The following is a 14203-nucleotide window of genomic DNA, read 5'->3' on the forward strand; positions in this document are numbered from 1 at the left end:
TTGTTGGGTGAACTACCCTTTATGAAGACATACGAGTTGGAAACACACTGGCAAGAGAAAGCACAGCCAAACAGGACACAGGGGTCAAGGTAAGGGGGTCATAGGAAGTTCCGAAGGTTTCGCAAAACCCTGTCAACTGTCATTAAACTCTTCATGTATGTGCACATAAAAAAAAAAACTTATGTTATGCTGTTGTGTGTGCAGGTTAAACACATCTAACTTATGTTTAACATTTCATGGGACTTATCTAGAATTTTTTTCAATATTTGTTACATTACATTTATAGAAAAATATTTTAACGCAATACTTAGGCTATATAGGCTTTATTAAAAATAACTATTAGTAGAAAAAACGTAATTCATAAGTTTGCAAATAAAGTAAAATATATATAAATAAAAACATAAAATGAATAAATACGACTTCTATTACTTATATAATACAGATAAAAAGAAATAAAAAAACAACACTAATTAAATGTTGCAATAAAGTTAAGGCACAATTTTAATATGCTCATAGACATCTGCTATATGGAAAGCATGTTAGTCTCTTTTCAGTAGAGATGATAAAAACATAAAACATCCATCCCACATTAGTATTGATCAGTTTTGCACTGTCACTGACCGCTGCTCAACAAACTACACAACGCAAACACAAACACAAACACAGCAGGTGCCATCGAGTCTTTGTGACTTACCCAAACCACAAGCGGCGAATCCATGAAGTTAGACATCAGTTCAGACACTGTAATATCCATTTTGGGGGGAGGAAACAGCATACAAAATACCCACGCAAGAGTTAAAATTGTTTGCGCCTTAAAGTGCGTCTAAAGAAATAAATAAAAAACTAAGTGCGTCGGATTCCTCTAAGGCTTTATGTACTCCACATTACTGTCCGTCGCAGAACAATGCAGGGGACGCGAATCAACTCCATTAGGGAAATAAAAAAGACATTCCTTGGTTTAAAAAAGCTTTTAAATGATCTGCAGTCCCAAAAGTGAAAGGTTTCAACCACATAAGTGAAGCGCTACAGTCTACGCGGACTTGCACCATTAAAGCTCAACTTCTCGCCATTTACTCTCAGCTATTGCTAGAGTTACTTTGTCGCCGCGTATTCAACCTGTACCCGCAGTCCCGCACACGAAGAGCTCAGGAGAGTGACATGCTCATAAGCCAATCAGCTGTGCGTTTCCACAGGCGGGTGGAAGTAAATCGACCAATAGCGGACTCGTAGGTACAGGGTTTCATTCAAAATGACGTAACCGACAGGTCAAACTGTTGTCGTGACAACCAAAGCTCAACTGTACAGCTCGTTGGCACCCTCAGCAGGTAACACGTATATATTTTTGTACATTTCGAAAACTTGCCTTTGTTTACCACATTTCCGTGCTTTATAGGTAAACTATAACTTATAAACTTTTATAGTTAACTATAAAATTACCCAGGTTGGCCTGTCATTAGACACTGGACTTAAAGGACATGAATCAGTAGCAGTCAAGTACACGGGTTTTGAATTTTTAACGGGTTTTATTTAAAAAAAAAAAAAAACTTTATCTTTGGTTTCAGAATTATTGTATGCACATTTTGAATACAAAATAAGTAATTTACGTTAATTACGTATGATTTGTGCACAAAACCGAACCTTGAGTTTCAGTTGTCGCCTGACCAAAATTTGACACCAAAAAAGACCACCGAGAAGTTTTGGCATTAAAAATATATTACATATACATTAAAATGTAGGCTTTTTGTGAAAATGTCAATGCTTGAACACAGCGCAGAGGAACTTACAGTCGTAATCAAATTTAGTTATTAAAGGTAGCCTAATTGTGTCACTAAGAGGAATGTGTCAGTCAAATATTGGGCCTTGAGGTGAGTCTTTGAAGTGAAGTAGCCTAGGCCTATAGTGCAGTTCTGCATCTGGGCTCAGTGTGTTTTAGTCACTGATCTATATAGATCAGTGGTTTTAGTCCTTGTTGCGACCTGATTTCTGTGAATGAATTCCGTCATCATTGACATAATACTTTTCATGCTTAATAAACATTTAAAGAAAGTCCTTAACACAAAACATTAATAGAAACTAATTTATTGCTAAGTGGTAATAGTGTAGTATACATATTTTCTTACAACAATTATTTATATTTGTATTTCTCACACTTCTTACTAAGCAGTTCTACTTCAGGAAAAGAGTGGTATATTTTAACAATGATTGTTCCCTTGGTTATAATAATTCCACCTCACCTGATCATACTGGTTTTATACTCAAACAATAGAAATGTAAGTCAATAAAAACAATTAAAGGTGCTGTATGTAACTTTTTAACTCTACTAAAGCATAAAAATACCATAGCCTAATATGTTTGTATATATTGAGGAAACATGCTAAGTTCTCATACTCGTTTCTTTGAAAAATACTTCTACAGTATTTCACTTTGAAATGTGCGTTTCCAGGCTGGAATGTTTGTTATTGTTTTGGTGTATGATACTGTACTGTTGCCCATTTGCCAATTTTCATTGTCCATTGCGCTCGTTCCTGTTGCGTGTGCTCAAACTGGCAACCCGTGTGAGTACCATCCAATCTGAGGAGCACAAGCCGGGAGAAACGAAGATCTCCGATGTTTTGAATTGGACTGCAGTACCTATTTCGACCAATAATTGTCATTCTTACATACTGCACCTTTAAGCATGAGAGGATTTAAGACACTAGTACTAATCTGATTAATGAAACAATAATTATATATATATATATATATATATATAGAGAGAGAGAGAGAGAGAGAGAGAGAGAGAGAGAGAGAGAGAGAGAGAGAGAGAGAGAGAGAGAGAGAGAGAATTATTGTTTCATTAATCAGACATTAAATGCATTTATTTATTTTTTAATGGGGAAAAACGGGTTGACTTCTGTAAACTACAAGGCTTTAAAAATACAACAGAGGTCAAAGGTTACTGCAAACAGAGTTTATTGATTTTCATACTCCCAAAATGAGTCATACCTTGTTTTCAACTTATTATATGTGATTTTGCATTGAACATACAGATATAAAAGGAGAAAAGAGAATGGATATTAGTTGAGAGGGACTACTTCATTCTAAAGTAGACTGCAGTGTGTTTAAAGCAATACAACTGAAATATCTGGAGGTCCGGGATGTAGTGGCCAACAAAAAACACCACCGTAATAAAGCACCACGCTGACCCTCATAACACATGACTCTGTAAACATATTCCTATCCAAAACCAAACAGTGAGATGAAATGTATCTACTGTTAAAAAAAATTAAAATAATTCTGCATTTTATTTTAAAACATTACTTGTTTTAGCTTGCAGTGCCTGGCAGAAACAGTACATATATATATACTTCAAGGTTAATATATAGGCTAATACTGAAAGAAACTAAGACTTTGGAAACAGGGCACTTTAATTCTAATCAGAAGATTAGACAATGTACTAAAGATAACTTACTGTTGTTCCTTTCAGAAACTTGTGAGACAAATATAAGTTAAATGCATAATGAATGTTTAATTAGTTTGATCTGGATATAGGTATTAAGTTTGTGTATGTATAATGCTTTATGATTATTATAATTACTATTAAAATTTCCCTCTACCATTACTTCTACATTCATATTTGTATTACAAATATTTTCCATGTTTTTAAACATTCATTGGCTACCAAGTTTGATTTATACTGCATTATTTAAGCTGTACACATCTCTTTTCGAATTTTTAATTATTGTTATGATAATGTGAGAGATATGTTTTAGTGCTTATAATGGTTTTGTTGCCCTAGTGTAAGGGTATTTATAAGGTGATTAGGCCTGTGACAGCCATAGTGGGAAACCTGAGTTATGAGAGGGTAAAACTCTTATATTAAACATTTAGCACCATATTAAATAAATATATCAGTTCATGCTTTGAAAAAGTCATATTTAACATAGCTGATGTTTTGGAACAAAAAAAACTGCCCTCATCTTTGTCTTTTCTTTAGTACCATGACTGTACTTCTTAATGAATTAATATATAATAGCATTAATATGTTCACATTTGAATATAATATTATTATAATATTCATATTCATATGTTTGTTGGAATAGTGGAAAATAGCTTTTACAACACTTAGGACAGTCTAAAAGCACACTAAACACTGTGCTTACTGCATATAGAGCATGTTAATGCCATGCACCTTCATTACCACACCTCCTGCTAGCTGAGCGCCATTTACAAAAGGAAACACTTCTCCCGTGTCTCGATGAAAATTCTATAAGTTCCAATGCAAAGAACACAGTATTACATTTGCAACCATTTTAAAGAAATAAGGCAGATTAACAAAACTATGCATGTTATTTATAGTCAAAATACATACTGAAGCATGCCTAGAACAAACTCAAGTCAATACATTTAAAAAAATCAAGACAAAAAGAAGAAAATATTTTTTTTTACTACAAATATTTTTGGTTAAATTTGATCAGGTTCCTGTGCTTTTATTTGTATACAGAGTGAATGTGGTATGTGACTCTAGAATAGGAAAACACAATAAAACATAAAGAGCAATACATGTGGACATTAGCAATGCCTCATTAGCTTAGATACAGGCAGCAGTGTAATCTACATTTCATATAGCTAAATTCTTACAAATTATATAATGTAAAAAATAAAATGGTGTTAATAATCTGTTCCATTTCACCTGTGTCACATTCTGTCCAGGAGTTTATTTCTTCTTAGCGAACAGACTAAACCTCTTCTCCTTGTCCTTCTTGGTTGAGGGGACCTCTAGAGTAGTGGAAGAAGGTGGAGGTAGGCTTTGTGCCTTCACTCCTGATGGGCCTGCAACTGGTTCTTCTGTCAGAGCTTGTGTTGCCTGCTCTATAGCCTGAGTCCAGTTCTGGAGCTCCTCCTGTGGACAGAGAGACAAAACACACATATACCATAATTAAAGTTGTTCAGTTGCTTATTTCAAAGATTACGTTACAAATTAGGGACTAATTGGAAGAAGTATTCAATAGCTCACCTCATCTTTACACTGGAACAGATATTCACTTCCATCTTCATGTCTAAGAAACCAGGAAATGGAACAAGGATAAAACGGGTAAGCAAGGCCTATATGTAATATACCTCACAATCTCACAACAATGAGGTATATTACATTTTATGTTTAACTTATTATAAAGATTGATAACCAAAACCCTTACCGGAGTTTGAACACATGCTTCCTTTTTTTATAGTTGGTCAAGATCTCGCATGAAGCATTGGAGAGGGTCAGGGGTTCCTCACCATGGTAGGTGACACTGTGACTAAAGCTCTTGGCATCCTTGTAGGCAGAGAGCTGTCCAGGTTTAAGCACACAGTAAAGGTTGTTCCAGGACCTGAGAAAAGAAAGTTTTGATTGGTAAAATGATGGCTACTTACTGTGATTGAAAATGTATCTTGAAGCATTATACTTAATCAAGACAAATCTGCCAGGAGAAAATTACATATAATAGTGATGCCTCAGCAAACACCAATAATTACATAATTTTGCTGACCAACAAAAACAACCGCTAACCTGTTGGATGCCTTTTTATTATGTCCTTCCATCTCATGTTTGCGGGCTAGAGTTCCCTCCATCAACACTGGTTGAACTTGTGAAGATTCAGTGGGAAGTGTGGCAGCTTTTTCTGTCTCTTTGGAAACCTGAATGGAAGTTGAAGGGTCCAGCTCTATTGAGCCACTTTCCTGCATCTCTGAGATCAAAGGCACAGTGGAGTCCCCTGCTGTGCCATCAACTCCGCCGGAACTAGGCTCTATTACACCTAAACCAGACTGAAGACCACATGTGTACAAAGTTCAGGTACAAATTAAGAAGTATTACATTATTACAATTAATAAAAAAAAATAAAAAAATTCAGTACAAAAAGGAGTAAAATAATATTATAGGCTGTATTTACATTTAGAGATGACAATATGAAATGTGAAAGTATATCTGACACGAAGAATGTACTTATACAAAACGTAAACTCACCAGAGACTGTTCTTCTGTGGGGTAGAGTTGTGAGGACTCCTCTGCAAAACCAGTGTCTTCTCTCCTGGAGGTCAAATGTCAACTTTTAATATGGAATACGGAGGAAGGGAAGTACAGTGTTCCCCAGATCTTATGTTTACCTGCTGTCTTTCTCTTCCTCTTGTCTGTACTGTTCTATGTCCAGTTGTTGTTTCCGAATTTCCAACAGCTCCAACTACAACAGATTATAAATAGTCAATAACGTTTTTGCATTTGAGTGGTGCCTGCCATTGCAAACAATTCATATGATTTGAGGTATTATTAATGTATTGAGCACAAATGGTGTAGGATGAGTTTAAAACATGTCAAAGTTAAAAACACACACAACACATACTGTTGTAAGACGTTCCAGTGCTGAGAAACGTTCTTCCCATGTAGCAGTGGATTTCTCAAAGGCTTCATGCCTCTTGAGCAGTTTTTCGACCTCATCCACTGTTTGGCCTAGATCCCTGCTCGCCACGTATGGCTCTTGGGCAATCAGCCAAGCCTCTGCCACAGATGCATCCCGAGCAAACTGACATACCTCCAACACTATAAGGAGATAAAATTATAAGCAGCTGTGAGCACTATTCCTGTGTGTCTTTTCATGTGTGTATGCTGACATTTGTGGACTTACAAAGTCTAAGCCAATCCCATCTATCGTCCCATTTGAGCATCATCTCTTTCCTCTTCTCAACCAGATGCATCAGCTTCTCCTTAATCTGTGAGTACAAGTATAAATGAAAATGAATGTCTCCTGCCAGACACTTTGTTATGGCAGACTGCTACACTGCTACCTCCTGTGTCTGGTTACCTCTGCAGAGTCCTTGTGCTTGCGTTCAAGGAGGGCCTGGCCTAGCTCTACACAATGATTAAACTTTGCCTCACGGGTCTCAATCTCAGCACGGATTCCTTGGTGATACTTCATTAGGAGCTCTACTGAGGAGACATCTCTTCATTGGACAACAAGAAACAAACCTCATTAAAAAGGGGAACATGGACACCTCTACTGTGATGACCACAATGATGCATTTTCTTACCGTGGCTTTTCCTGTGTCTCTATCTGCTGAATGATGCTTTCTATCCAGGCCAGCAGGTCTCTCACCATGGTGAAGAAGCGGAATTTGTCTGCTGTATCCTCCAGTCGCTTCCTCCTACCTTCGCAAGCATCCAATAGGCCCTTCCAGGCCTCCACAACCTCTTTTTCAGTTGCTTGAATAGCAGTGGCCTGATCTCCAGCATACTGGGCACGCAGTCTATTTGCAGTCTCCTGGAACTGTTTCACCTGCAAGGAGAGAAATATGGAACATCCTAAGCTTTTCAATGTATAACATTTGACATTTTCTATAAAAGCCACTGACTTATAAATATGTACAAGGCACAGAGATTTCTTGAGATGAATACATTTAACTATTTATGACCACCAGTTGTTCATGTAATGTGTTTTCCTTGCCTGTTTTCCCAGGGAGCTTATAACCCTCTCAAATGCAGCATGCATTCGGTGGAAGGACTCTGCTTTGCTAAAGTCTTCACCCAGATCATCAGGAAGCTCATTCTTCTTTTCCTCAATGTGAGCGACCAACTCCTTCCCATCATAAAAATACCTGACCAAATTCACAGTACATTATGTTTTCCAGTCAATTTCTGTACCCCATACAACATCTTACACAAGTGAAGATATTGTAGAATAATTATAATCTTGTTTCATAGGCTTGTTTTTGAGTGAGATACACTGTCAGTTGTAATAATATAATCTGATAAAAGCATTGCACTCTTTAGTGACATTTAATCCATTTACTTCTTCTATACTTACTTAAGCAGGTCATAGGAGGATGTGAGGAGCTGGGCACGAGTGTCGATGAGTTCCAGCAGATCTGCCCAACTCTCATTGACTCCATCCTTCCACTCCGCCATGGTTGCTGCCTCACTGTGGCCTCCTTCGATCATATCATCTATGATCTGGTTTACAGTGTCTACACGTTCTTGACCCACTGTCCCTGTCTCCCGTGCAAACTCCCTGAACTTATCTCGCAGGATCTAAAATATTGATAAGTATGACTTTAACAACACAATATACTAGTGCTGAATATGCCAATTATTGCATTGTACATGACAAGACATTCTTTTGTGTGAGAGGTAGTACAGTAAATGTGCTCATGTTTGTGGGTAAGTTATGCTTTACCGTCACATGGTCAAGGTCTTGGCCCATCTCTTGTGAAGAGGCCACCACATCACGCTCTGCAATCCACTGCTCAAGATCCTCCACTTCACGGCTCAGCAAGAAATGATGATATGTATGGTCCAGCTTCTTTTTTCGGTCCTCTGCTTGCTCCTTCAGCCCAGCATACTGCTTATCAACTTGTCCTTGTCTCCGGATGATGGCCTCACTTTACATACAGACAAATAGAGATTAATCTTTGTTATGGAGTGTTTTAACTTGCATTGGACTGCCTCAGGGTTCAGTTAAGCTTGGCCCCCTCATCTCAATATGCAATAAATTCTTTATATATATATATATAATGCTTATATACCCATCTGGGTGCTCTTCAGCCAGCATCTTCTGAGCACGATCCGCCAACTGCTGGACGGAGTATGCATAGTCATCCACTGCCTGCTTCAGAAGCAGGTGTCGCTTCAGCATGATCAAAGCACACTGTTCATCCTACAATCCAAAGAGAATAATTGTCAGAGACAGTTTATTTTAGTATGGCTTTTATGGCAGCACTGCACAAAGAATTTGGAACCAGCACAGAGTTGACATAACTTGACATTTTGAAGATTTTTTTAAGACATAAAGCAACAATACTGTTATTCGTTGGCTCTTGCAGTCTGTCATAGTCTTACCTTGGCCTTTTCATCTGCAATCATGTAGAGTTCTTGTTCCCCTATCCAGGCCTCAGCCTCATCTGCATCATTGTAATACTCCTGGGCCTCATTAGAGCCATAGAGCCGTGCTCTACGTTTGTCCATCTCATCCTGCAGCTTTGCCCACACCTCCTGAAGCTTCTTCATCTCCTCAGACATGTGTTCTTCCTCTGGACTGCCCTCTGCTGCTGCCATCATTCGTCGGCCACGATCTAACACTTCATCAATGCGTGGCTGGTGACCATCAATCTCCTTTTGTAGAGACTGTACAGGATATGAATGGTGTATATGAAAGGGGTGGGTGAAGGGGGCATAATACATATACTATAAATGATTTCCAATATTAAGTTATAGAAATAGACCATGTTGTCAAGTAATTGATGATCAGGAATGATTTGTGGGGGTAACTGGGAAAAAAATGGAAAACTCACTTGGTTCTTCTTGAGCAGAAGTTGAACAGTCTGAAGATTGTTGCCATGATCCTCTGACATTGCTATTGGTAACCTCTCGTTCACCCAGAGCTGAGGAGCACAAATGAAAACTTCTGTGTAAGAGTTCTTTAGAAAAAAACGAATGAAAAGCTGTAGTTTGGGTATGCTATGTATGTACATACTATCTCATCTGCAAGATCTCTGAAGAACTGGTGCACTGCCTTAGCAGCCTCCAGCTTGCCCCTGCGTTGGGCGAGAGGTGTGAGGAGCTTCTGGAAGTCCCTCTGAAGAGTTTGCTGCTCAACCTCAAACTCGGGTTGGTCCTCTCTAAGTGAAGCATGCTGTTGTACAGCTTCCTGAAGTTCTTCAAGCTCCCGTGCACGATCCCGAACTTGATTCTCTGTCATCTAGGAGAGAAAAAGGCAGATTTATGCAGTATCTTATAAGCTAACATCAGATATGGAAGAACAATGCACAGACCATAATACACCATAATTGTAACTTAAGTGAGGTAATCTACTGTAGAATTGTAGCACACACAAATTTAATGTCACACCTGATGCTTCTTCAGTTGAATGTTGGCACTGGTAAGATCCTTGACCTCTTCGTCCACATCACCCTGAAGCTGCTGCTGCAATTTAGCCAACCATTTCTTTACATCAGCCAGGCTCTGATCAAACAACTCAGAACGGTTTGCGTCGAACAGCAGCCGAGCCTTCTCTTGTGTGGTGCTCTCCAGCTTATCCCATAGTTCATGAAGCTTAGCAAGACGATCCATAACAATGGGCTCATACTCAGGCTTGGATTCCATCAGTTCCTGTCCCTCCTAAATATATGAGCATGGTTCAATGTACACATAATTGTTTCCATTCATTTGAACACATTGATACTAAGGAATTATTGGGATTATGGTACACAGGAGAAGGGGCCTGTCCACTATGTATATGTTATTCAACACGATTTTAAAATAATGTGAACCAAAGGCTTCATCAGAATCCTATATCATCATTTAACAACAATTAATCAGAGCTCAAGGTAGGTCTGTCTATGAAAGATATTGCTAAATCGTTACTCCTATGTAGAAATGTTTTACTTCTGACACCAAACTGCTGTGCTCTATTAAAGTTATGGAACACATACAATTGCTATATACCTTATCAATGTTATGAAGCCAATCCTTGTTCGATGCTAGCTCTGCCATGAAGGCTTGGTGTTTTTGCCACTTGCTATGGAGGTTTCGAGCCTCATCATATGATGTATCCTGTGCAGTCAACATTTTCTCATTTATCCACAGTGTAAGCTAAAAGAGAGAAGTAAATGTTTAATGAATGAGAGAAAATATCACAAAGAACATTTTATTAGAAGCAAAGCTGTGAGATATTGCCAGTGAAAATTGAGTAAAATATTGCTCACATCCTGGGTGTTTTGAAGGAAGTGCTGTAGTTCCCTGTTGTCTTTGAGTTTCCCTGAGACTTCCTTGGCTTTGTCTTGGTTCTTGTTGTACCTGAAGTCATACACACAAAAATACTTGGGTTATTTACTGGAATGTCTCTATTGCAAATTGGTGTAAAAGTGTATATGGTTAAATGAACACTAGCAGATATTGACATGGCTTTTCTTTACTCCTCCATTTCCACTTTAGAGAGAACACTTTAAAAGAGCAACATAACCCCATGGATTAGGTGTACTTTCAAAAAGAGATCAATAACCATCAGGCCAGGCGCCCATCTTAAGGAGTTACAGACTGCCTGGGCAAATAGGGGAAATGCAGGCTACTCCTTTACAGAATAATGCTTATCTCACTCACTGCTGAGTTAGCACAAGTAAACAAAGTTGCACAAATGTATGGGTGCATTAACATGAACTTCAAAAAGAAACCTATGATTGTTTTCTGAATTACACTGACATTGAGGGATTACAACAGTCAAGTATTCGATGTTCTTATCATGCCAATTTATATAATATTTAAATATAATTCTTGTCATGCTAATATATTTCTAAGGCCCTTATGTAATTGTTTTGTTGTCACGGTAATCCATATTGAACTGAAAATCCACCTATTGATCCATTTTTCAAACCACTTGTCCTATGATGTCCTATAAGGAATTTAGAATAAAATGGCAAGTTCATTTTTGTGGATAGCTCATATGCTAGATCACAGAAAAAAATTATGTCTGACCTTGGATGTAAAATAGACCAAATAATTAAAAAAAACAGACCTATCCTCAATGGAGCCCATCTTGTCTTTCACCCTTCCTGAGTAAAGGTTTCCACTGTCCACCAGCCTCTGACCATTTTCCAGTGTGCTGAGTATCTTCTCTTCATTAGCATCCATGGTGGTAACAAAGTCCTCATGTTTTTTCAGGGCCTTTTCTGCTCCATCCAGGGTGTCAGGCTTGTCTACATGGGCTAGAGTGTATTCCTTTCAAAAAGTGCAGAAAAAATGGGAGCAAATTAAAAGGGAGGAACAATGTTATGGACTGGCAATTGAAGGTAATTTGCAAAGAATAGGTTTCCCCAAAGATTACTCTTCTCAATGATAAGAAGACAGCATAACAAAATGACATCTATTTTGATAATAGATGAAAACTGTTTATGTATACCTGGTTATTTAATATGGCATCAGCCTGCTTGGCGTCCCTCATGAATTGCTGGAAGCCAAGACCCTGATCAAGGAAATTCTTGCGGCTGTCCCACATTTTGTGCAGTTCATCCCAGCCCTTATCAAGACCCTCCAGCCTCTGCTCCAGCTGCTGGTACTGAGGATCATCTTCTTGGCCCTGAATGACTGCTGCTCCCGTGTCCCTCACACAATGGTAGTCTTCCTCGTGGCCATCCATATCATCCCTCACAGCATCGTGGAGACTCAGAAACTGCTCAGTCTCTGGTAAACCATCAGGCATATCTTCAGATGCAACAGCTTTCTGTGTCTTGAACAGCCAGGCTTGAAAATCATCCATGTCCTGTAGGAAGGTCTGCAGCTTGCTGACCTCCCCAAGAGAGTCTTCGCGGTCTTTCAGGGTACGTTTCAAGGAGTTCCATGCTGCGTCCAACTCTTCCTGTCTGACAAGTATATCAGAAGCATTTTCTGGGTGTTCCTTCACAAGCTTCTGGGCCTCATCATGCAGGAAATCCAACTTATCTTGGATGGCAGCGAGGTCTCTTTCCATGCCAAAGAGCTTCCTCTGAATGGTAATGACTGCAGCCAGGTCATTTCCAAGGTCCTGTGTAGACTCAATCACTCGTGTCTTCTCTTTTATCCATGACTCTGTTTCATCACATTCAAGATCATAGTTATGTAGGCTGAGGGCTGAATCCACTTTACGTTTCTTATCCTCCACCATTGCTTTAAAAGCTTCCCACCTATGAGAAGAGAAAAAAGGAACATTACAGACCAATTCTAAAGTATTTTGAATGAAACTGGCATTCATATCCAGGATTATAACTCTTACCTCTTATTGAGACGAATTTGACAGTCTTTCACTTGTTTTGTTTTTGGATGTCTGCTGTCTTCGAGTTGCTTGGCTGCTTTATTGACGTTATCAACCTGAGCCTGCATATTACCCATTTCTTGAGCAAGAATGCTTAGCCTACCAACAAACAGAACAGAATTTTATGAAAGTGGCATAAATTGGATTAGTTTCCCAGTTTATGAAACACACTTACAGTAATGTCCCTGGGTTCATAAAACCAATAGCCATACCTGTTTTGTACAACTTCTAGATCTTCCAAATTCTCAGGTGTCTCTAGCCCAACCAGCCAGGTCTCCTTCTGGCCCATCCAGAGCTCGCAAGCATCCGTCTCACTGAAGATAGTATAAAGAGCCATGGTGTCATCCAGTTTCTTCTGCCTCAGGTCTGAGAGGGTCAGAAGCTCAATATACATATCCCGGATATCATTCAAACGCCCCTCAATGTCTGGTGTGTTCCTTAATTCCTCCGGAAGTGCATTGGCCTGTTTGGATAGAGCATCAATGGTGGCACCATTCTTAGCGGCTTCATCTCTTAAGTCACGATGTTTCTTAAGAAGTCGCTTGGTAGTGTATTCATCATGCCCAATGTCGTCACTGCTCATCTGCCGCATAGTATCAACCAGCCAGGCCTTGAGGTCATCAGCATCACCCTGAAACTGGAAGAAGCGTTGGGTGTCTTGTAGATTCTGTTTACGGAAGGCGGCCAGTTCCTCCAGCTGCTGCCACTGTCTTCGCACATCATCCATGCGCTGCTGCACTTTGGGGGAACCCAAGTGCTTGGCCTGGATCATGCTCTCTCCCTCGTCCATCACCTGCTTCAAGCTGTCCCGCCTGGCAGCAAGCTCATCCTCAAAGACACTGTGTTTGCTCTGCAGTACCAGCACACTGGTCAGGTCCTTACCATAGTCAAGAGAAGAGAAAATGTGCTCCTTTTCCCGAATCCAGCTCTCCAGCTCTGCAATTTCCCATAAAAAGTTCCAAAGCCGTCGCGACTGCTCAAGACGGGCTTTCCTCTGAGCTGCCAGAGCACGCAACTCCTGGTAGCACAGGTCCAAGTGCTGTACCCGATCACGGATCACTTGAGGGTCACATGGTTTATAACCTTGACAATTAAGAGCAGAAAAGTAAAATGACAATGAATCGTGTGTAAAGATTACAAAGACTACTTCATACCTACATCACCAAGTAAACAGTTAAGTACATAAGGGTTTAACTGTACTTACTATCACCATTGGCAAATTTAAGAGCAGCTGCATTGGCTGATTGTACTCTTCCTGCCTGCACCGCTATATCAGCCTCTACCAACGAATGTTTCTGCAACAAGTCTTCCACTTCCAATAACTGTTTTCCAAAGTCTGGGGACAAGAGTCGGTTCTGAAGAACAAATGTCCAATAAGAAATAATTTAAATTATTATTTTTTGCTTCAATTA

At 39.3% G+C, this 14203-nt stretch overlaps 2 protein-coding genes across 3 annotated transcripts in view; both read right to left on the bottom strand.

Moving 5' to 3' along the window:
- ccdc88c (coiled-coil domain containing 88C) overlaps positions 1-1161 on the bottom strand; it is a 57778-nt gene extending 56617 nt beyond the window's left edge. For both annotated transcript variants that reach the window (XM_082143182.1, XM_082143183.1), the window contains exon 1: positions 695-1161. In XM_082143182.1, the coding sequence (XP_081999308.1) occupies positions 695-775 (81 nt within the window). In that variant the 5' untranslated portion in view covers positions 776-1161. The remainder of the gene's footprint in view (positions 1-694) is intronic.
- A 1774-nt stretch (positions 1162-2935) lies between these two features.
- sptb (spectrin, beta, erythrocytic) overlaps positions 2936-14203 on the bottom strand; it is a 28634-nt gene continuing 17366 nt past the window's right edge. The window contains exons 13-37 of the mRNA XM_082143180.1: positions 13996-14146; positions 13004-13874; positions 12753-12890; positions 11904-12663; positions 11520-11722; positions 10714-10804; positions 10454-10600; positions 9857-10126; positions 9483-9707; positions 9301-9390; positions 8849-9133; positions 8536-8666; positions 8187-8391; positions 7818-8041; positions 7458-7608; positions 7045-7289; positions 6819-6957; positions 6642-6726; positions 6360-6556; positions 6127-6200; positions 5987-6050; positions 5531-5787; positions 5178-5351; positions 4997-5039; positions 2936-4882 (exon numbers count right to left, since the gene is read on the bottom strand). Of these exons, the coding sequence (XP_081999306.1) occupies positions 4697-4882; positions 4997-5039; positions 5178-5351; positions 5531-5787; positions 5987-6050; positions 6127-6200; positions 6360-6556; positions 6642-6726; positions 6819-6957; positions 7045-7289; positions 7458-7608; positions 7818-8041; positions 8187-8391; positions 8536-8666; positions 8849-9133; positions 9301-9390; positions 9483-9707; positions 9857-10126; positions 10454-10600; positions 10714-10804; positions 11520-11722; positions 11904-12663; positions 12753-12890; positions 13004-13874; positions 13996-14146 (5406 nt within the window). The 3' untranslated portion in view covers positions 2936-4696. The remainder of the gene's footprint in view (positions 4883-4996; positions 5040-5177; positions 5352-5530; positions 5788-5986; positions 6051-6126; positions 6201-6359; positions 6557-6641; positions 6727-6818; positions 6958-7044; positions 7290-7457; positions 7609-7817; positions 8042-8186; positions 8392-8535; positions 8667-8848; positions 9134-9300; positions 9391-9482; positions 9708-9856; positions 10127-10453; positions 10601-10713; positions 10805-11519; positions 11723-11903; positions 12664-12752; positions 12891-13003; positions 13875-13995; positions 14147-14203) is intronic.

This window comes from Leuciscus leuciscus (assembly GCF_965113295.1).
Source record: "Leuciscus leuciscus genome assembly, chromosome: 17".
NCBI classification, from domain to species: domain Eukaryota; kingdom Metazoa; phylum Chordata; class Actinopteri; order Cypriniformes; family Leuciscidae; genus Leuciscus; species Leuciscus leuciscus.